A 24,309-nucleotide genomic window follows, 5' to 3' on the forward strand; every position below is an offset into this window, starting at 1 on the left:
TAGGATTCATGTTCCTTAGTTACTGCACGGCTGCATTATACAAGCTAGACACGTGAATAACAAATGTTGCGCTCGTGTGCTCGTTACACGAGAACACGAGCGCAACAACTCCTGTCGCACTTCTGTAATATATAACAGCTCCCAACATTGCTCATCTCAGCCACCCATACCTCCATTCTTCACAGCCGCTTACCGCAGTCACTCACAGTGTCAATCAGTTTAACGACTCACAACACCATAAATCACAATCACTCACACTGACATTCACAACACTGATCATGACAGCCTATTACCACAAATCGAGAACTACAGGAGGCAACCAGTCACGTGATTTATTTAATGATTTATTTACATATTTGTATAGCGCACATCTACCCAAAGGCGTCAAGGCGCTTGAAGAATCGACACATAGTGTAAACTGAACGTCATAATTCCAATCCTTACACAAGGTTACAGAGTAAAGAGCCATGTGTTTAAACCCTTTCTGAAGGATAGCAGATCAGAGGCATTTCTCAAGTCAAATGGTAGCTTATTCCACCCTCTTGTCGTAATGCTGACAAACCTTTTGCCACCCCATCTCTGAAGAAGTAATGTGGGCTCGGCAATTAACTTCAGGGAAGCCGACCGAAGTGTTCGTCCAGGGATATGCCACTTAAAGCGCTTTATCAGGTAGCTGAGACCTGAGTTTTGTAATGCCTTAAAGGCAATGCATAAGGCCTTAAACCTTATGCGCTTCTCCATGGGTAGCCAGTGTAGAGTGTTAAGAAGTCAATCCGCATCTCAACCAACTCTGACGCCAATCTCACCAACTCAGAACACCTTCACTTCCAGATCCACATCGACCCCAAGACCACACTCAGAGGCACCCTCCTCTATAGACCACCAGGACCCCGCGCAAAATTCAGAGAAGACATCACGGACTTCATCACTCCACACGCGCTCCCCTCCAAAGACTACATCCTTCTGGGAGACCTCAATTTTCACCTTGAAAAGATCAACGACCGCAACACCACCACCCTCTTGGACAATCTCGCCAACCTCGGACTTAACCAACTGGTCACATCCCCCACCCACATCGCAGGTCACACACTCGACCCCATCTTCACCTCCAGCAACCATGTCTCCTTCAGCCACACCACGGAGCTCCTCTGGACTGACCACAGCTGCGTTCACTTCACCTACAACAAACCAAAACCCACCAACCACCTCCAACCAACTCTGCAAAGAAACTGGAACAAAATCACCACGGACCAGATCTCCGCATCGCTCCTTCTAAACACCCCAGCCCACTCTTCTAACGCAAACGAAGCCGCCGCCAACCTCACCCTATGGTTATCCAACACCGCCGACACCTTAGCACCACTGAAGAAACGTCAAAACAAACCTGCCAACAAAAAGGCCTCATGGTTTAACGATGACCTTAAGAAGTCCAAGAAACTCTGCCGCTCCCTCGAAAAGGCCTGGAAAAAAGACCCAACTACTAACACCAAGGACGCCTTCAAAAACGCCACCCGCACTCACCACCAACTAATCCGAAAGGCCAAGAAAACAGCATTCAAGGATCGACTAGACAACAACGCCCACAACAGCAAGGAACTTTTCAACATCGTCAAGGAATTTGCCAATCCCTCGGCCAACTCCAACGACATCACCCCCTCTCAAGCCCTCTGCGACTCCCTAGCCTCTTTCTTCCACAACAAGATTGCAGACATCCACAACAGCTTCGACAACCATCCCGGAGACCAACCCACCCAACCATCTGCTGAACATTCTCCCCCCGTGAACACCCTTAACGACTGGAACCCAATCTCCACTGAGGACACAATCCGCCTGATGAATTCCATCCACTCAGGATCCCCCACAGACCCATGTCCTCACCACATCTTCAACAAAGCAGACTCCATCATAGCACCGCACCTCCGAGACGTCATCAACAGCTCCCTCAACTCCGCCACCTTCCCGGAAGACTGGAAACACGCTGAACTCACCGCCCTCCTGAAGAAACCCACAGCGGACCCCACCGAACTCAAAAATTACCGCCCCATCTCGCTCCTTCCATTCCCGGCCAAAGTCATCGAGAAAGCTGTCAACAACCAGCTCGCCGCCTTCCTCGAAGCCAACAAATCCCTCGACTCCTCACAATCTGGCTTCCGAGCAAAACACAGCACTGAGACCGCCCTCATCGCAGCAACAGACGACATTCGAACTTTACTGGACAATGGAGACACAGTCGCCCTCATCCTCCTCGACCTCTCGGCAGCATTCGACACAGTCTGCCACAGCACCCTTTTACAACGCCTCAATAACATCGGAATCCAAGGAAAAGCACTTGAATGGATCACCTCATTCCTCACAGGAAGAACTCAGAAAGTCCGCCTCCCACCATTCAAGTCCGAAGCCACCGAAGTCATCTGTGGAGTACCTCAAGGTTCCTCACTCAGCCCCACCCTCTTCAACGTATACATGAGCCCCCTCGCGACCATCGCACGCCAACACAACCTCAACATCATCTCTTACGCGGATGACACTCAACTTATCCTCTCTCTCACCAATGACCCCAGCACCGCCAAAACTAACCTACACGAAGGAATGAAAGAAGTTGCCGAATGGATGAAACAAAGCCGTCTGAAACTGAACTCAGACAAAACAGAAGTCCTCATCCTAGGTACTTCCCCCTCTGCATGGGACGACTCATGGTGGCCGGAAGCCCTCGGAAAGGCACCCACCCCGACAGACCACGCACGAAACTTGGGCATCATCCTGGACTCCTCACTCTCAATGAATAAACAAGTCAGCGCCGTATCCTCTTCCTGCTTCAACATTCTTCGCATGCTTAGAAAAACATTTCGCTGGATCCCCACCGAAACAAGGAAAACGGTCACCCATGCTCTGGTCACGAGCCGACTGGACTACGGAAACACACTCTACGCAGGCACTACCGCGAAACTCCAGAAGAAACTCCAACGAATCCAAAACGCCTCAGCCAGGATCATATTAGACATCCCACGCAACGAACACATCTCCGGTCACCTTAAAGACCTCCACTGGCTACCCGTCAATAAGAGGATCACTTTCCGACTGCTAACCCACGCACACAAATCACTCTACGACATCGGACCAGAATGCCTCAACTCACGACTGTCCTTCTACACCCCGTCCCGCCAACTACGTTCTTCCAGCCAAGCCCTCGCCACTGTACCTCGCATCAACAAGACCACCATGGGAGGCAGATCCTTCTCATACCTGGCCGCTAAAACTTGGAACTCACTCCCCGCTTACCTTCGCCTTACCCAGAACCACCTAGCATTCAGAAAGCAACTTAAAACGTGGATATTTGACAAATAATCCTCCTCTCCTCTCTAAGCGCCTTGGGACCCTCTGGGTATGTAGTGCGCTATATAAATTCTCTGACTTGACTTGACATGTATGTTTGACTAATCCAAAGGGCAGTCTTGCGGCGGAGTTCTGGAGTACCTGTAGCTTAGTTAGAACCGATTTGTTTACTCCAACCAGAAGCCCATTGCAGTAATCGAGTTTTGATAACACTAAGGCTGACACCACAGTTTTCTGTAGGTTTGTTGGAATGATTTATCTATACCTCTCTTGCATCTCTCCCAAGGGAACTTCCTAAGGTATTTGAAAGGACTCTGCCTCCCTGGGGCTCCCAGTGGCACGCTTCATCACTGAGTCCTCATCCAGACGCCTAGTACACCTGGACCGGCTCGGCTTCCGAACCCAACGAAGCTCCTTGATTGTAATGGGGATCCTGAAGTTACAATTGTGTGAGGTGTCCCAAAGGTTTAGTTTATTGTTAGGGGCTCCCTGACAAGAATACAAATAGGTGGGGACACTCAAAGAGGAACCTAGTAAACTGGGTATTCCTTGGTCAACATGTTTCAGCCATCACTCCAATGCCTTACCGGGGTTATTGGCTTTCTTCAAGATATATGAAGGAGAGGAACTAAAACTAGTTTCCTCTGAGAGCTCGATTCACAAAGGTAAAGTTAAATCAAAAGTCTAAATTTACTACTTTTCATTATTCACAAAGATAAGTTACTACTAGTAACTTTACTACTAGCAAACCTACTACTCGTAAATGTAATACTAGTAAAATTACGAGTAGTAAAGTCAATAGTAGTAACTTACCTTTGTGAATATTGAAAAGTAGTAAAGTTAGACCCTTGGTCTAACTTTACCTTTATGAATTGGGCCCTAGTGTCTCCATCTATGTTAACTCTGTTGAGGCTTTTTTAAAATTGAAAGACCAAGCACTGCCAACAAAATGAAAGGTATAAAACTCCCCCAAAGCAACTTATTGTGTTTTGCTTTAATGAATGGTTTAAATTGGAAACGTTTCAGTAAATATGTTCATGTATATAATATAACCTGTGAAGATAGAGTAAGTGGTTTTTAGTTTTAGATTTTCAGTCAGTTTTCACGTAAAAAAAATACAGAAAAATGTTAACTTTTAAATACACTCAAAAAATCATTGAAAACAAATAGTTGCCCAAAATGCTTAAGAGACATTCATAACAACAGTTGGACACCTGCAACTGCTGGTTTCCCACATCACTTGATTGCAGATTTCTGACTGTGCAAATTACAAAATGCTACCACGGTTATACTTGGAGCCTCAACGAGTCCCAGTTTTCCAGGCATAATCTTGAAAAAATGTTGTAATTCCCTTTTTAGTGTGTGAAAATATCCACATCTCTATTTTCACAATTATAACCAAAAGTTTCCAACACCTTCCTCTTTTTAACTTCAGAGGGAAATGTTTTTCTGCCTTGAAAATAACAACTCCTACCAATTCGAAAGGGATCCCTTGCCCTTTCAAACCTGGGAAGATATTCACTCATGTTCTTGGCAGGAGTAAATCTTCAAATGTCCACGTTGGAAGGGGTCAGAAAATGTTTTTTGATTTCCCACAGAAAATGGAGTTTGTAGGTGTTCAAAAACTTCCTAGCATTCCCAGCCTGCAATGCACATTTATTTCCTTTATGACCAGCATCCTCCATGACACAGAACTGCCTGCCCTCTATATTGAGTAAGTTCTACCATTACTTTCTGATTCCTAGAAACTGCAGACTCCCTTCAAGTCTGACTATTTCTCTGCATGGAAGCTCTCCTCATTGTGAAAATGTTGCCACGGGTACATAGGGGCAGATCTACAAGGAAGTGCCGCAGCGCGGCACCGCAAGCCCTTTGGCTGCGCCACGCTGCAGCACTTCCGAAGCACATGAATGCGACATATTTACAAGAATATGTTGCATCTCTGTGCTTCCCCCTGCGCTGGCGCACAAACTGCAGCCATGCGCCGGCGCAGGCACCCTTGCACAACAGCTGCTATGTCAATCTGGACATTAGTAAACCTGGTCCTTACTTCCAGACACAGAGGCACAATTAATCAATCAATCAGGGTTATAGAGCGTGGCTAATCACCCCTAATGGTCTCAAGGCGCGGGGGGTCTGCAGTTCCGTCAAAGAGCCAGGTCCTTCCTGAATCGAGGCAGTGAGGGTGATTGCCTGAGGCACAGAATAATTGGTGGCAGGACTGGCAAGGGGGCATCCACACCCGTCAGTATCAACATTTCTACATAAACACCAATATGAGAGATAATCAGAGGAAGAGCGCAGAAGGGAGGGGGAAATGGGGCAGAGAAGAGATGTCATGGGGTCGGAGGGGATATCGATGTCCATAAAGAAGGTGTTGGTTTCTTCCGTGACTAATTATTTAAAGTCAGATTCTTAAATAAAAACTTCATTGACCTCAGCAGGAACCGGGAAACAACCTTTACAATGCAACCATTACATCCAACTACACTTACAACTCAGGCATTACATCACAACATCCTTTACAACGCAGGGATTACAACGCATACCATTACAACCCATACCATTGAAGTTAGAATAGTAATTTTTAACCCCTACACTATCCAAACTTTTCCTACTGTTGTACCCCCTGGAGTTAGAATAGTAATTTTTACCCCTACACTATCTAACACTTACCCTACTGTTGCACCCCCTGGAGTTAGAATAGTAATTTCTACCCCTACACTATCCAATACTTGCCTTAAATGCATTGTAATGGTATGCATTGTAATGGTATGCGTTGTAAAGGTAATATGCGATGTAATGGAATGCGTTGTAGTAGATGTTGCGATGTAAAAACTGTGTTGTAAGTGCATGCGTTGTAAATGTATGCGTTGTAACGTCATACATTCAAAGGAACCACTATTGTATTCCAGCCATTAGCAGAACCCACCATAGGTTGGCCTCCTCTCCCACGTTCTGGTAGGAGGTGATGTTAGATCAATATCCCATGTCAGGGGTCTAGGCTATCCCATTGGAGGGTTCTTTTTTTGTGCAGATTTACATAACGCGAACTCGACCCGAAGGTATTGGAGCGCTTACATGAGCACCATTAAGTAACTCCAGGACACATTCACTTTTGGTAGGCACAGGGGAGATTAAATGATGTGTCCAAAATCACAGGATGTTGAGCTGACGCCGAGACTCGAAACTGGTCTGGTCCCCCAACTCCAAGGTCAGTGTAATGTTCGAGAAGCCGCCTGCGTACAGGCGAGTTGTCACGTACGCATTAGTGCGTTAACGCAGCCGTGATACGTCACGGTCGCGCATGCTTTAAATAAAGAGAGGCGGGGCCACGGAGTTAGTCCGGACCACGCGGAGACCAACAGCGTGTCCTGAGTCCTTTATTGCACGCACCACCACCTGCGCAGCGCTGCTAGCTTAGGACTCGACAATGGCGACGAGGATCTGACGAACCCACGTGGTGCCGCACACCATACTTCGTCCTTGACCGCCGGCCCGGCATCCTGCACCCCGCCAGAGTGTGATTCTTCGCCTTGCCTACGCCCACCATGACGTCCATTCCGCCCATCGAGCCCTTCTCTGTTGATGGTGCACCGGCGGCCCTTGCCCCACGGTGGAAGGACTGGGTCGAGAGGCTGCACTTCTACTTCGAGGGCGCCGGCACTGCCAGGGAGAGGCGCAGGGCGCTACTCTTACACCTCGGTGGGAAGGATATCCATCGTATCTACAAGACTCTGACGGAAGCCACCCCTCACACTTACGTCACCCTCCTCAACGCGCTCAATGCCCACTTTGAGCCGATGCAAAGTAAAGACTATGAGCGGTTCATCTTTCGGCAAGCACGACAGGAAGCAGAGGAATCACTCGACGCCTTCCGTGGCCGCCTCAAAGAACTGGCGAGCACGTGCGGATTCAGAGATGAGCAAGAGGAGATCCGGGGACAGATTATTCAGGGATGCTACTCGTCAGAATTAAGGGTAAAGATCCTCCAAGAGGACGGCAAGCCACTGGTGGACATCCTCAAGCTGGGACGCTCAAAGGAACTCTCACAAGCGAGAGAGTCCCACATGGAGGCAGCTCTGCACAGGCCCGCGAAAACGGAACAAGTGCACATGGCTGAACACGTCAACGCAGTGCGGCCCAAACAACGCCCCACAAGGAAAAGTAGGCCTCAAGACCGCCCGAAGGACTGTGGATACTGTGGGGGCGTACCTCATAGGGCACAAGTCTGCCCGGCCCGCGGGAGAAAATGCGGATCATGCGGACGCATAAACCATTTTGCCTCGGTGTGCAGGTCGTCCAAACTCAAATCGAAGACGGCCCACACGGTGCAAGAAAGGCCGGAAGATGAGGACATGGACGAGGACAACTCGAGCTACCCGGTTCACTATGTGCTCGCGATCAGCCATCCACACAAAAAGAACCGACGGCTACCGAAGTGCAGAATAAACATTCTGAATCAAGAAGTGCGGGCGACCATCGATACTGGTGCGTCAATCGAACTCATGGCTGCCAATGTCTACGCTCAACTGCGGGACAAACCTTGCCTGCAACCCGCGAGAATCCGGGTTTTCGCTTATGGCCAAAAAGACCCCATTCCACTGGTAGGATGTTTCCAATCAGACATTCACCACAAGGACAGAAAAGCGTCATCCACGATCTATGTCACCAAGGAAGGTAGCGGAATGCTGCTGAGTGGCCAAACAGCGGAAGAACTTCATCTCATATCTTTCGCTATGGCTGTCCTAGAGGAAGAACTCGAAAACATCATCGAGGAGTTCGACGATGTCTTCAAAGGCATTGGGTGTCTCAAGGGGAAGGAGGTGTCCCTACATATCGACAAGTCCGTACAGCCAGTAGCACTACGCCACCGGAAGAAGGTTGAACAGGAGCTAGAGAGCCTCGAAAAGCAAGGAATCATCGAGAAGGTCAGCGGCCCCACCCCCTGGGTGTCGCCGATCGTAGTGGCGCGAAAACCCAAGCAACCAGGCCAAGTACGCATCTGCGTAGACATGCGTCTGCCCAACGCTGCGGTTAAACGAGAAAGACATCTAACGCCCACAATAGATGATATATTAGGAGAACTGAACGGAGCGAAATGGTTTTCTAAGGTCGACTTGAGATCGGGCTATCACCAACTGCCCCTACACCCCGACTCCAGATACATCACGACGTTCTCCACTCATGTTGGGCTAAGACGATACCGACGACTCAATTTTGGGATTTCGAGTGCGGCAGAAGTGTTTCAAAACACCATCCGAGAAGTGCTGAGCGGAATAACCGGGGTTCTCAATGTCAGCGACGACCTCCTGATCTACGCGGACACTATCGAGGAGCACCACCGAAGACTCAGGAGTGTGTTACAGAGAATCCGAGATTCAGGGCTCACCCTCCATCATGAAAAATGCCAATTCCTGAGAAACACAACCAGCTTCTTTGGCTACACTTTCTCCGACAGAGGCGTAGCCCCAGACCCCAAGAAAGTGAAGGACGTACAGCCCGCACCGGCCCCCACCAACATGTCAGAGGTACGAAGCTTCCTGGGGATGGTAAATTTCTGTGGGAGGTTCATCCCCGATCTCTCTAACATCACCAGACCGCTAAGGGAACTCACGAAGACCACCACTCCTTGGCACTGGGGAGAGGAACAAGAGCTGGCGTTCCAGAACACCAAAGTCGCCCTGTCCGCAGACACCACCCTGTCCTACTTCGACCCAACGAAGTCAACGAACATTGCCGTAGACGCCAGCCCTCACGGGCTCGGGCTGTACTGACCCAGAGTCGGAATGGGGAAAACTGGGTGCCGATAGCCTACGCGAGCCGCTCCCTCACAGAGACTGAACAGAGGTACTCGCAAATCGAAAGAGAGGCCATCGCGATTCATTGGGCGTGCCGACACTTTCATGTGTATGTATACGGTCATCCTTTTACCGTATTCACGGACCATAAACCCCTGCTTCCCCTGTTCAGAGGCTCAGTATCCAAGCCTCCCCCGCGGATCGAAAAATGGATCCTGCAGCTCCAGGAGTATGACTACCGGCTCGAATTCAAGCCCGGAGTGAACAACCCGGCGGACTACTTGTCCCGGCATCCCAGGGCAGCCACCACCCAAGAAAGAGAAGACGCCGAAGACACGGAAGAGTACGTCAGGAACATTCTGGAACGGTCTAGGCCATTGCCCATTAGCCTCGATCAAATCGTGGCCGCGACCCGCAGCGACGAACCCCTCCAACTGGTCATCGAAGCGACCAGAAGTAATGACTGGAAGTCCCTTGCCAGCTCTCTGAGTCGACGAACCCCGGAGGCACGAGGAACCCTCGAGGCTATCCTCCGAGTGAAGGATGAACTGTCTGTAGATTCCCAGGGGTGTCTCCTCAGGGGACCCAGGATCGTCATGCCAGCAAGCCTATCCCAACAGGCTGTAGAACTCGCCCATCGGGGCCATCAGGGCATCGTGAAGACGAAGAGCAGGCTCCGAGCGAAGGTATGGTTCCCCGGAATGGACGAGAAAGTTGAGCAGTGGGTGAGAGCATGCCACTGGTGCCAGGCAGCAGGCCCAGCGGATACCCCGGCACCAGTCATCAATCACCGAAGATGAACCGACAGAGCCCTGGGAGCGAGTAAGTGTTGACTTTGGCCACCTTCCCGACGGTCGCCACATGCTAGTCGTCATTGACGACCTCACAAGATACCCTGAGGTTGAAATTGTATCTTCGCTGACCGCCAAGGAAGTGATCACCAAACTAGAGAAAATAATTGCCACCCACGGAATCTTTGAACAAATGAAAACGGACAACGGGCCCCCATTCCAGAGCCAGGAATTTGCGGACTACCTCCACGAGTGGGGAATCCACCACCGGAAAGTCACCCCCAGATGGCCACAGGCCAACGGTGAAGTGGAACGATTTATGAGGACCCTAAATAAAGTAATACGGATTGCCCAAGCAGAGGAAACATCAGTCGAGAGGGCCCTGTATACTTTTCTACGAGAATACAGACTCACGCCTCACCGCACCACCACCGCGGCCCCAGGACCCTCCACCATGGGCCGGATAGTCCGGGATACCATTCCTCACCACCGCACATGGACTCCCACGAGAGCAGACCCACATCTGGCCCAGGCCAACCGGAAGCGCTCCAACGAACATGCCAGCGTCAGGCGCCGGGGTAGGGACTCCCCGATCAAGGAACGAGACAGAGTCTACGTGCAGGACCGTTTCCCAGGGAGCAAGTTCCGACTCCCCTTTGAGCCTCGACCGTGGACCGTCACTCGTCGGTCAGGCACAATGATAACTGCACAGTGAGATGGCGAAAGCGTCACCAGGAACGTTTCATTCTTCAAGCGAGCGGCCGCCCCTGCCGGAGAGCGCCAGGGACAGGACTCCCCGAGGCCTAATCCTTCCACACTCAGCCCCCCAGCATCATCGGCTGCGCCAAGAGACTTGATGGAACAGGCCGAGACAAGTCCTCCGAGTCCAGAGGTCGAGAGAACCGCCAACCATCAGACTCCCGGAGAGTTTTCGCCGTCAGCCCCGGCCCCTTCGAGTGTACCCCGAAGGGTCCTGTTCCGGGGAGAAGCTGCGGGCTATAGGCTGAGAAGAAACCCCGCGCCCTCTTCACAACTGGCTGACTTCGCTGAGGGCTGAGATGGCGGTATCTGCAACGCAAACTGGTAACAGGCCTGCCGGCCATTTTGACTTTTGTTTTACCATGCCTGAGGTTATTGAGAACTATATTTTGAACTGCCAAAACTATTGCACTGGGCTGTTTTTCATAGTGTTGTTTTGAATTTTGAATTTCAATAAAGGTTGAAAGGGATGTAATGTTCGAGAAGCCGCCTGCGTACAGGCGAGTTGTCACGTACGCATTAGTGCGTTAACGCAGCCGTGATACGTCACGGTCGCGCATGCTTTAAATAAAGAGAGGCGGGGCCACGGAGTTAGTCCGGACCACGTGGAGACCAACAGCGTGTCCTGAGTCCTTTATTGCGCGCACCGCCACCTGCGCAGCGCTGCTAGCTTAGGACTCGACAGTCAGCAGCTCTGGCCGTGAGGCCATCCTATCCTCAGTGACACTACTTGAACAAAGTGACGCCCCTAACCTCTTTCCTAGACATTGGTGTTGTCAGGCACCAGACTAATAGGCCACACGTATCCGATGGCTAACTCAATGAACTTGAGTGCAGACCCCTTTTCTAGTGCTCAGATGCTACCTTTGGGGACTAGAACCTTTAAGCAATAGCAGGACTTGGCATGGGCTGGTGTGAAGTAGCATAAATGTATAACAAGTTTTCCAAATGCAAAATGCAAATATGCAATGCAAAGGGAACATCACAAAAGTGTACTGCTGTGCGTGTAAACATGTATAGGTCATCTTCACAGTAATACATTCAAATCACGAGTTCTTAGCACACAACGATACAGCATCTCAACCACCAGAGGGAGCCCGCCACTCACAAATATACTTTTTTGGCCGCTAAAGCAGCATTAGTCCGTTTTCATTCTAGGCACTAGAGGGCGCTCATTACACACCGAATGTATTTAAAATCAGGAGAGGGAGTTGAAAAACACCATCATACATACACTACAACCAATGAATGGATCGGATCACACACATTAAAGGGCTGCCAGCAGGGAGAGCAGATTCCTCAGCTATTCCAGTACAGACAACGGAAAAACTACTTATAATCGAATTTATATTGGAGCGTCTGAAGACTTTTCTTTAGATCGTCCAGTTGAAATAGTTAGTGTGTAATACTTTAACTTTATTGCTATTGTATTCTTTGTATCAAAATATTCCTTTATTTCAATAAACTTATCTTGAACTTGAAATAGTTGGATGATGGCCCTGGATAAAATGAGTGAAACAAACGCACCTTTAACCGGCTGAAGACATCGATCTGGTTGTCGGGCGGCGCCCCCCATGGAGCGAAGCGTTTCCGAATCTTGTGGCCGGATGCGTCAGCCTGCACCGGAAGTGAGCGCTTCCAGAAGCGGGGTCTCTCACACGGAGGGTCCCACTCTTCCACCGGAAAAGGGTACCCCACTGGGTTCGAGGAGGCAAGCAACCAGTACACCTGGAAGTGGCATAGTTGCCAAAATTTAAAAAAAATAAAAATACCAGAGACACTTTGCAGCTCAGCTATCAATTACTTACTTGAAAATCTTCCACACCCGCTGCCCAAAGCGCCGCCCAACCCACATAATTAGCATAATTTAAGGCTCACTTTTGGCTCTTGTGATATCAGGAAGGATTAAGAAAAGTACAGCAAGATGTTGATAACATTTCAAAACAAAATACGGGAGTGCCATCTGTTGGATTCCTGACGAAAATACTCCACAGGAGGTTTTTGATACACACAGGACAAATATCACATTTTATAGTAAGCAATCTGCAGATCGGGCAAAGGAAAGTGATTTGCCAATTATGTGCCAACACAGGCATGCCAGGACTGTACCGAGATAGTAACTTACCCGGGACAGTCTCCAACTTGCCGGGACTATCCCGGCAAAAACTGGACAGTTGGCAGCTCTGGCGTGGGTGAGGGGGTGGAGTTGATGGCTCAAAAAAGTCTCTGAATGTTCAGTTTGTAAACAACTGATTTGACGACATCTCATTCAATGGGCTGCAGTGATGTTCAGCCCGGCAACCAATATATTGTGAATGTAAATATATTCATTTAGAGTTAACTCGTGGACAGTTTTGTACCAGCATGACTGGTATTTAAATATATACTTAAACAATGTGGACAGACCCACTAAGTGTATGTATTACAATCACTATGTGTGCTAAGAACATGGACCCATTAGGGGTTCTTAAGAGACCCCTCACACACCAACCTGTTTGGTGTCATGCTTCATCATTGGGGTCCCAACCGGGTGGCCGAGTGCCCCCGGTTGTGCTATGACGCCTGACTACAGCGGAGCGGGTGTTGTGTGATATGACGTGAATTGGTTAGGTTAAAAATACCCCTGAGAATCCTTGCCTTTAGACTTTAATATTGGCGGCTCAGGATATGATTAAAAGAAATATATGTGGTGCAACTATCAGGAGATTATATCGGTTAGTTGACTATGTGTTGCGGTCTACATGTTTCAGCTAGTTTAAAAATCGGAAGGGTTTTCTTCAGGACCACGTGAGTGAAAAAGTGAGTGGCATAGGTGGAAGATGCCATGTGAAACCTGTGAAGTACCTACACATGCGCTAAAGGTCTCTGTAGAATCTTGAAACATGAACCGGTGGGCGGTATTTTTTCTCTAGGAAAGCAAAGGCGTAAAATTATCCCCTGCGGTGGGAGAGGAAGGGAGGTCAAACTCCAGGGGGACCCCTCTGGCGTTGGGCACAGGCAGTGACAGAGCTCCTGACTGGGTCCAGAACGTTGGGGAGCCCCCTCTATGTCCTTTGCCATGGGAGGACAAGTTTCTTTACCCCACTGTAGGAAAGGTGACAACCCTATACACAGTGTGCGTATAGATTTACTATTCATAACTGTATATTGTAAAGGACGTACGTGGATTTAAGGATAGAAAATCTATATTTAGGTACATGATATTGTGATAGTCAATATTTTTGGAAACAATTATTTGGCAGGTCAGTGTTTAAATCTTGATGTTCTGGTAGGAAACCAAAGATGGGGCTCTCGTTTCATCTTGTAACTCTAAATGGCTATTCCTGCAGATACAAAGGGGTCACATGACTCACACTGTCCGCGCTAAGCTCCGCCTCAGGCCGCACGGATGTGACGCTCTCATCTACAATGCGGACACCGCACAAAGATCCTGGTGCTGCCTGGAGCTGAAGACGGACCCCATCTCCTGGGAGAACTTGAGAGGTGGAAAAACCCAGCTGTGCCTGAAACAGGGAGGGTGTTGGGTTAGTAGGGACAGAGAATGCAGGTGAAAGTTCAAAGCAGACTTCTTCAGTTAGGATGAGTTTGAAGACAGAGCATGAAGAGAAAGCGATTAGTATCAGAATTGAGGGACAGATGAAAGACAATAAAGATAAGCTGAGAATGAGAAACATGAAGGGAAGACATAAAAAGAGCAGAGAAAAAAGTCAGAGCAGCATTGTTGGAAAGTACAGAAACAGAGAAAGAAAGAACTAGAAAGAAAGAGACAGAAAATGAAATAGACATACAATATAGGTTAGTGGACGGGCCATATCAGTGGTGAAGAAGAGAGGAAAGGTGTCAAACTGGAGTTGAAGGCATATAGCAGAGAGCTAAAGTTTGATTTTACATTGAGTGAGTAAAGGAGAGTGAAAGAGAGGCAGAAAACATTCAAGTGTTGCTTAAATACAGGACTTTATGTCAGAGTATTGACTTTTATATTTCCTTCCACCATAATATCAGCAACCAAAATATTGAGAAGGTAAGTGAATACATGTAGGAATAGATTCACTATTCGTGACCCCCACATCTGCATACCTTGACAGTACACATATCATCAAGGTACACAGATGTGCAGGTAAGTACAGTCATCATATACTTCCCTATATATGCCTGCCTTGTTGATATTTTGGTCGTAGATATTTTTGCTACCATATTATGGTTGCACAATATTAAAGATTCGATATTCTGGTACCATCCCAAGTGAATCGGAATGAAAGAATACTCAGGATAGCTGGTAACTGTAACAACAAGGTGCTGGATGGAATCCTTGCATTCATCTCAGCCACTGGCGATTGCTCGGAGCTGCACTCCAGTCCACTGTTTTTGTCCGACCATTCCGGCTGAGTAAGGACCTAGCCATATGCAAATCAGTCCTGACCCTGCTGCAATAGGAACAGTCCAGCCCGAACTGCCAGGACAGGTTCTCCCGGGACAGGGTTTGCAAGCAACCCATGACTGGTTTCACCCTTATTAAGATTCATCAGCCAGGAGTAGCTTGGCACAGCGAGCACAGAACCCACATCTTTGCATGGCTATCACAACGAGGGCATCAAAACAAGTCCTTTACTCCGCGTCTTAGAGCACTCTGTCCTTACTTAGCATTTCTTAAGTTAATTATTTTACTGCTAGCTCAAAAAGTGCCAAAGGCTCTGATTCTAGTCTTGTCGCCGTTGGGTAGTGAGGGTGAGTGGTTTAGTGGTAATCTAGGAGGTGCTTATGGAGCATAACAGTACACAGAGTATGTCACAATCATATAACACTTATTAGAAGTTAATGTCTTGTCAGAACAACAGCTAACACCTTCTAATGTTGGATATTGCCTTAGATTTTATCATAGTAGTTTTTGACACAGTATTTTTGAGCCCTGCCATGGTCCACGTTAAATATAGGAAAATACTTTTAGCCGGCATGCGGAATGGGGGCGGGGGAGCACCCTACTGCTGCTGGTATACTGAAATAGAATTTACCTACTAGCAACTCACTCACAGACAAAAAAGTATCCTCTGTTCATGTAGGTCACTTGTAACAAAACTCAGGTGTCCTAGTAACTAGGACTTCAAAGGAGAAATGCTATGAAAGTATTTCTGTGAGTTCCTTCCAACCCATAGCGAGTAGCTCAGGAGCAAGGGCCAATGCTGCAGAGCATTTACTTTGCAAAACAACAAATACACCCAATAAGCCTCACACTCAGTGGAATCACTGGACACATTCCTTCATGCAATGCTTAATTTGTAAAAGAATATGTTCAGAGCCCAAAGTTCTGCTCAGAAGCCCATGGCTGGCATTATCGAGGGTAAGGGTGCCGCATACCTGCGTAGTCTTGATTCCACCTCATACCTCTTTAATCCACCAACGAACACTCCTCGCCTCTCTATTGCCCTCTGGCAGGTTTTTTTTCATCCCAGCTTTCTTCCTTTCTCACAGTTTTCTTCCTTTTTATCCCCCTTTTGTGTTTTTCTCTCTCTTGCTCTGGAACAAAGTCAGTTGAGGAAAAACAAGTGCTGATCTCCAAAAATGAGCGTTGGTGGGCCGCTCCTGCTACCACCTGCTCAAGTTAAGCACTGACTTTATGGTTTGAATAGGGGTTACTGGAATCTGGGACAAAGGTGACCTTAAATTAAGCCTAAAGAACACAATGTATAAATTAAGTTATTTAAGGTGAGGAAGTTGGCCTGCCAAACTATCCGGTCAGTGGAATCCCTGCCTCCCCGTGTACTTCACCGTGATCTGCTTGCTTTATTTTGGGATCTCCAGTGACCTGGCGGAATCGCTGTCCTGAAAGTGGGTCTGCTGGTATGGCCTATGCACTTATGCTACAGCTGAATACTGAGCAGTCCCATTGTTTTCATTTCTTCCACAAACCTATAAAGTGGAGAAACATTTGCCCCTGCACAGCATTTTACTGCAGCCATCTTGGTCAGTCTGCCCATTGGCAGGAGGGCAGTAGCGACCTTCCATTAGGGGGTCACTGCTCACTTTGGGTTCTACCCCACTCTTGCAGTGTTTGGAGTTCTGTCTGAAGAGGCCACCAACAAAAACATGGACATTACCTCCTCTTGAGCTTGTGATTCTAAGGCCCTGGAAAGGAAGATAAAAGGCCATAAAGAACATACAATGGTGGTGGAGTGCCGCGAGAGGCTTTCGATTCGACAGCTGACCATGTCAAGATCTGTACATTAAGCCTTTTACATCTAGGAATTGTGGAGGCATCCACTTTATCAATGTGTCCACTAACAGAGTTCCTAGTAATGCACTCAGTTTGAAAGAAATATCTGTATGTTTTGGTGTAGTATTGTAACTGCAATTATAATGATTGTTTAAGTTTTTTATGTATGTATTGGATTGTAATCTGAATGGTTTAAGGATCTGGACCTGATACAATTCTGATGATGAAGTGAGAGGAGAGCATTGATTCAGACAAGCAGAAGAAGAGGGATTGAGTCAGGGGCAAATGTGCTAAAAATAGAGAAAGAGAGGAAGTGAAAAAGACAGGAGACAAAGAGATAGAGGAAGAGACTACAACAGAGAGAGGAAGAGCAGAGAAGGAGGGAGTGATATAACATATAGACGAGTCAGAGAAAGAGGCAAGCGGCGAGTGCCCCACTTGTGGTCTCCCACGCTATTGGTTTCCAGCTCTTACCTTGTTCTTGAAGCACTTGTGCACATGGAACTCTGCTGTGTCGCTCATCAAAGTTCCATTGGCCAGGATGGCAACAAGCAACATCTTAGCCAATGGGGCGATTTCTACTGTGACTGTGAGCGGGATGTAGTGGGTGCCCTTCATGACTGCAAGAAGTAGAGCAAATTAGATTAGGAGTGGTTAGGAAGGAAAAAGGAGTCACAGGTAAATCACAAACAAGCAAGAAACCACTTGGAAGGCACCGTGGGGTACCCCTACATAGATGGTTCCCTGCAGCTGGCAGTAATCTGATGCAAGGCACTGCCTTGGGCCTGAAACTAACTGTGTGGCATTGGAGGGTGCAATGCTCTATGCATGTGGTAGGCTTATGGAGGACTCTGTACCTGACCCTTGTGAATGAAGTGCATCTGAAGCCGACAGGTAAAGAAAACAAAGATTCCTCAAGTGACCCGAAAAATGCCAACTCAATACAGAAGAGATGGACCAATGGAAGTGTGGAGAGAATTGGCCAAGTGATGTCAACCTGAAAGTGAATCATTCTTGGTTCTGGTCATGGCGGACCTGCTCTGAGGCAAGGGCTGATTGATACAAAAAATGCAATGTATTTGTGCGTGGTGGTGAACCCAAGCATAAGCACACAGCACACTTAAATAAATAATAACAACTTCCCCTTTCTTTAGGTATTATTGCAGGTATAGTTTGGTCACCTCTGACTAGTAACTCAACTGGTAGCTCTCGGATGATCTTACAAAAACCTTGAGTTACATCTTCAACCATATGTTATGGAAGCCATCTATCGACAACAAGTCGCTCAACTTGTATCCCTTTCTTTGGAAGCCTAGGCTTCTGTTTCTCAGGCTACCCATTCTCACTCCATTACCAGCCCTCCCATCATTCGAGTCCTTGCTGCACATTCTTACAGCCTCTAGAAATCAGTTTAAAAATGTTCTGTCCATTTAGGAAGAACATCTGCTCAATCCCTTTTTATGTCTCTTATATGATTCATTTGAAAAGTTAACTTGTATTATCCGCCAAATAACCCTCAATGTTTTGCTGATACTTTCTCAGTGCCACTGATCTCTGGCAAGAATACCAGAGGTATGGGGGCCTGTACTGTTGTACATGATTCACCCCATACAAATAATCATAATATTGAACTGCCGTATGAGCAAGCAGGGTCTTCTCATTCTATATCGAAATATCTTCCTGCAGAATATTGTACCAAATATGTAAATAATAATACAGGGCCCGATTCACAGAACTAACTTAAGACAAAATCCTAAATGTACTACTTTTGGTATTCACAAAAGTTAGGATTTTGTCTTAAGTTTGTCTTAAGACAGACTTAAGACAGACTTAAGTTAGGATTTTGTCTTAAATCTGTCTGCATTTAATGTCATTTTTTAACCTCCTCAAATAATGTATCTTGTTCTTCACAGCACGGACAAAGTTTTACCTTTTTAACATTTCTTGTAGGGGTTCATTTCACAAAGAGAACCCTATCACACATCTGGAAGGATAATCACTCAGCCCAAATATAGAGACACATTTGTCTATTGATTAAGAAGTATGGGCTTCATTTATTGATTGTAGGTATGATTCTTCAGGTGGTATCTTAAGGCTCAAAACTTCCATTTCTTCCACTCACACCATATTGTTATCCAGTCATGAAGTCATACCTCTTTCACTCAAAACGTTCACTCCATTGTCTGTTTCTTTATTTTAGTGTTTGTAATGAGTACAAATAAATAACCGTGTAATACAGTGATCAAACCAACATCGAATGAATTCGCTTCTGAAAGACAGCTGCCGCTGACGCTAATCCAAACAGGATTGATTCTTGAATATTAAATCAGGTGTTCCCAAGGAAATCAAATGTCTACAGCCAGGCGTTCGCTCAATGTATAGATATGATGCCATTAAACCTGATGTAGGAAAAGACTTGGCACAACCAATTTTCACGTAAGATTTCTGTGTAGTGAGGATGGGCTAAGAGTCAACTTGTGTGTGCCCATGTACAGAGAGAAGATCTGTGCATAATCTGTATTCACCAGGCTCATATTTACATAATACTGAATGGCAAAAGCAATAAGTATAAATGAACCGCCTTTATTACTCCATTGCCACTTAGTATCATCATCAAAACAGCAAACCCCTTCTTTCGGCCCTGCCGTAATTATGAGTTGCCTAGAGACTAGGGGTAATACTACTCCCAGCAACTACAAGGTGTCTGGTGTTTCAAGACCCAACATTATTGGCTCGGGACACCGGACACGGTAATCAACCCTTACGTCACGGCTGCTAGTGCCCCCACCATTACTTCGCAAGCGTTACTACGCTTGTGATGTTACATCGCATACCATTAGTACGCAAGTTGTTACATCGCAAGCGTTGTTACAGCGCATGCCTTGTAATGGTACTCGCCATCCACATCATTGTTTGGAAGGAGCTTCTGTTTCCAAACAACGACGTGCAGATCTGATGTCCCTGGAAGCCAGAGAAGAGAGGAACCACGGAGGAGAGAGAGGTAAATGTAGTTTTTTGGGTTATGCAGGGGGTAGTCTTTTAGGTTGAAGGGTTGTCTTTGAGTAGTGTACAGTAGTGTATTTGAGTTTAGGGTAGTGTCGGGGGCCATGAATGGTAGGGCCCGATTCACAGAACTAACTTAAGACAAAATCCTAAACTTAAAACTTTTGGTATTCACAGAAGTTAGGATTTTGTCTTAAGTTTATCTTAAGACAAACTTAAGACAGACTTAAGACAAAATCCTAACTTAAGTCTGTCTTAAGACAGACTTAAAACAAAATCCTAACTTCTGTGAATACGCAAAGTAGTAAGTTTAGGATTTTGTCTTAAGTTAGTTCTGTGAATCGGGCCCGTTGTGTTGAGGAGCAGGGACAGGACTAGGGGTCAGGGGAGGGATGTGCAGGGGGTAGTGTTTTAGGGTTTAGGGTAGTGTTGTAGTGTAGGGTAGTGTTTTAGGGTGGTGTAGAGGGGCGTGCAGGGTAGTGTTTGTGTGTAGGGAGCGAACTGGGGAAGGGGGATGGACATGCAGGGGGTAGTGATTTAGGGTTTAGTGTAGTGCTGTGGTGTTTGTGTAGTGTATGTTTGCGTTTAAGGTTTTAGGGTAGTGTCTGGGGGTCGTGCAGGGTAGTGTTTGAGTGTAGGAACAGGAGTGGGCGAAGGTGAAAAAGTATGCAGGGGGTAGTCATTTAGGGTTTTGGGTAGTGGTGTGTTGTTTGTGTAGTGTAGGGTAGTGTTATAGGGTTAAGGGTAAGGTCTGGGGGGTCGTGTAGGGTAGTGTTAGAGTGTAGGGACAAGACTGGTGGGAGGGGGATGGTCGGGTAGGGGGAAGTGTATTAGGGTTTGGGGTAGTGTAGTGTTGTTTAAGAAGTGACGGCTGCTGTAGTGTTTGTGGGTTTTGGGTAGTGTTGTGTCACAGGGGATAGATTACTATTATGATTATTTTATAGTTAATACGAGGAAAAATATGATCTAGTGCTATGAGTAGTAAATCAAGGCAGAGTTAAAGCTTTTTTAGATCATTACTATGCAGTTGCGTTCTAAACGCATGCGAAGAAAAAACGTGCGAAGTAATGGTAGTTGCTAAGTAAAAACATTGCAGTAAAAGCATGCGAAGAAATGGTTTGCTAAGAAACGTCATGTATTCAGTTTACAAGGTGTGGATCTGGACTTGTTAAAACCACTGGTAAAGATTGATAGGTGCTCCAGGGCGATGGGCAGCCCAGCCCACACCTGCCTCCTCTATCACCACTGGGGAAGCAAACATTGCTCCTGCCAAAGCCGTACAATCCTCCCCGGCCCCCAAAGGCTAACCCGTTACCAGCCCTAGACTCGCACCCTCAACCCCTGAGATACCTAGCACCAGTTCCCAGCAGGTGGTGAACATCTGTGTTGAAGTTCCTGGAATGGAGGAACGCCAGCAGTGCAGGACCTGCTAAATACAAATCTGGTAGGTTATTCCCCACTCCGGCTCAGAATCCCATTTAACTCATGGACAGATACCAGCTGCAATCATTAATCCTGTCCAAATATCTGCCCAGAGAGTTAACTGGAACCTTGTAATGAAGGCCTCAGCTGTTCAGTCCTTAATTAGTGACAAACTATGATGGAACATTCTTTGACTTTGCCACATTTTGGGAGAGGAGTTGGCCTAACGGCTAGGGCGGTCGTTCTCAGGCCTGGGGGACTGCGATCGAGTCTCGGCAATGACGCTGAAAATCCTGTGATTCTGGGCAAATCACTTAATCTATGAAACAACATGAAAAGGGTAATTCCCAATTATATACATGACCAAAGAGTTCCAATAATAAATAGAAAGTACCCACAGAATAGCTGAAAATATTTCAAATATTTATTATCTTATTAGTTCATAGAAAAATATATCAAGTGTAGAGAGCAATACATACTTCATTTAGTAATAAATACATATCAAATAGTGCAACATCAGCCCAGGGACACGGAGAACAATAAAAAATGGCACCCAAATCACTCACTCATTCTATCAACAACTGACTCATTCTCAAGCCTTTACATCCATACCAACTCAATCAACTACCACATATCATCAGACACACGAAAAAAGCGCTGACGCGCGTTTCGGAACAGGGCCAAAGTGGGAAATTCCTTCATCAGGGCGCATATTATCAATGTACTGGTAGGCACGGTCTCTTAAAATCCAAGATGATATAAACGAGTCCCAATCATTTAATCAGGGCAGGAAAAGCATATCCTTAAGCCAAAAAAATGGCAACTCCCTATCAGGCTTCAACTTTGGAAGGGACAGGTAGGTGAACAAACTCACGATATCCTGGGATCGATGGCGGATAGGAGGTAGACACTCGAGAAGATCTGAACTCTAAGTAGATCGATCAGGATCAGTCGAGGAAGGTCAAAATGCTGAAAAAATCTGGTCCAGGCATAAGATGGATAAGTAGTTGGAACTCAGGGCCTCAAGGCCGAGGCAGTAAGTCTTAAAATAGGACGCAGGGCGACTGTGGCGTTCAATTCGGATACATCGTTACAGGGTCCGCCAGAGTCAAGGGGTCCGCCAGAGTCAGGCTAAAGGATAAAGCAAATAGGGTCCTGTCATGACTGCCGAACACCTCGATACACACGCCAAACCGGTCTGCCACCTAGACCACCGGGGGCCAGGAATAACTTAAATCACTTAATCTCCCTGTGCCTAACAAAAAACAAACAAAATGTGTCCTCATGTAACGCAACTGTTGCTATGTAAATCGCTCTGAAACCCGATACCTTCCGGTCAAGTTCGAGCTATATAAAACTCAGAAAAATAAAAAATAAAACATATCTTTACATAAGCTACATAAGCTAAATATGTTATTCAAGTTATCACTAGTCATGTCACACACTTGTGCGGCACATGGACTAATTCAAATCCGTAGATTTCTTTGATGCCTCTAGGCTAACAGGTTGTGTTCTTTGATCCTGTCCATGCATTGTCCTGCTTCCGTCATGGAACTGAACAAAGGAAGACATCACCCTAGTCAGTACGCAAAATGTGAAGCTCGTTCATGTGCCCTAGTATTGTCAAGGAACAATGCTGTCTAGTCAAAGATCCTCCCACCAACCCCTTAACGCCTTGACCGCAGAGCGAATTCCGCCGCAGTGCTGGAATTCTAATCAGTGGGCGGACTTCGGACGGCCGGGGGCCATCCTCTGTACATGCCCACCGTCACATAGGACGGTCGGGGGCCGTCCGCAGCATCTAAGGGATTAATGACTGTTCAGACATCTGACTTTAATGCTAAAATGCCACCACATTGGAATGCATCTGGGAACTGCTCTGATTCCTGAGCTCATTTTTCTGCCTGGCTTTGTCAATTGTCCTAGGGTCATACACCAATCATATTGGAATTCACAGCTAAACCAGGAAGACAGAACTGACACATGTCATAAAAATTCAGAAACACAGTAGAGCCATAAAAAACGTGTAGCTACAACAACAGTCATTGTTGGCCCTAACCCAACGGTACCTTGTTTATTTATTGTATTTAGACCATAGCTTGGATTTCAACTTTTTAAAGTCTATTCCCTTTGTAGGTCTAGAAAAGCTCTTTAATAAATAGACCTATGATTGATAAGAATACAACCAGTATGGTTCTTATGTCTGTGACCGATGTTTACCCTCAAATTTCTTTTCAATGATTTAGGAAAACAGGGACTTCTGTATAGTGAAATCTAATACTGCTCCAGCATCTGAGGAACATTAGTCCAAAAGCATTCAAGATCAAGAGGACAGAAAGGAGAGGCAAGAAAACCACAGTGGGGCCTATTCAATAACTCCATTTTGTTATAAATTTAGTCGCACTACAATAGTACTACTCATGTACCACAAAATGTTAGTCACAAACCTACATGCAGAGGTCTATGCCTCTGCCACTCCTATCTTTACCATGCAGAGTTCTACCACCACCTCCAAGAGCTCTTCACATGGGCATCTACGTTTTAGTAGCACATGTGGCAGTAACATTATGGAAACTTACTGCTAAATGGGAGGGGTTAATGGAAGAGTTCGGAGAGGTTACGGAAGTGCTAGGGAGGGGATTACAGAAGAGTAAGCCATTGCTATTCACAAACTGCGCTTCTATAGTTACTACAACCAAAAAGGACCCTAAACAGTATAACATGTACTCCAGCTCAGAGCAAGGGCCTGATTAATAGTTTGGCGGGCCCAGTTACTCTGTCACAAAAGTGATGGATATCCTGTCCACCATATTACTAGCCTATTATATCTATCGGCACTTGTAATATGGTAAATGGAATATCTGTCACATTTGTGACAGAGTAACCCATCTGCCAAACTCTAAATCAGGCCCTAAGTCCAGCACCACATACGGTCAACCATTAGCACTGCAATACCCTCCCATTGAAAATAACGGAGACAGGGACTTTAAAT

At 46.7% G+C, this 24,309-nt stretch overlaps 1 protein-coding gene across 1 annotated transcript in view; it reads right to left on the reverse strand.

Annotated features, from left to right (window-relative positions):
- Window positions 1-24,309, reverse strand: part of LOC147706522 (alpha-2-macroglobulin-like protein 1) — a 290,022-nt gene that overhangs the window by 126,739 nt on the left and 138,974 nt on the right. The window contains exons 14-16 of the mRNA XM_086932987.1: window positions 17,367-17,512; window positions 14,038-14,187; window positions 12,212-12,412 (exon numbers count right to left, since the gene is read on the reverse strand). Coding sequence (XP_086789113.1) covers window positions 12,212-12,412; window positions 14,038-14,187; window positions 17,367-17,512 — 497 coding nt within the window. The remainder of the gene's footprint in view (window positions 1-12,211; window positions 12,413-14,037; window positions 14,188-17,366; window positions 17,513-24,309) is intronic.

The sequence above is a fragment of the Lissotriton vulgaris genome, chromosome 7, assembly GCF_964263255.1.
Source record: "Lissotriton vulgaris chromosome 7, aLisVul1.2, whole genome shotgun sequence".
Classification (NCBI taxonomy): Eukaryota; Metazoa; Chordata; class Amphibia; order Caudata; family Salamandridae; genus Lissotriton; species Lissotriton vulgaris.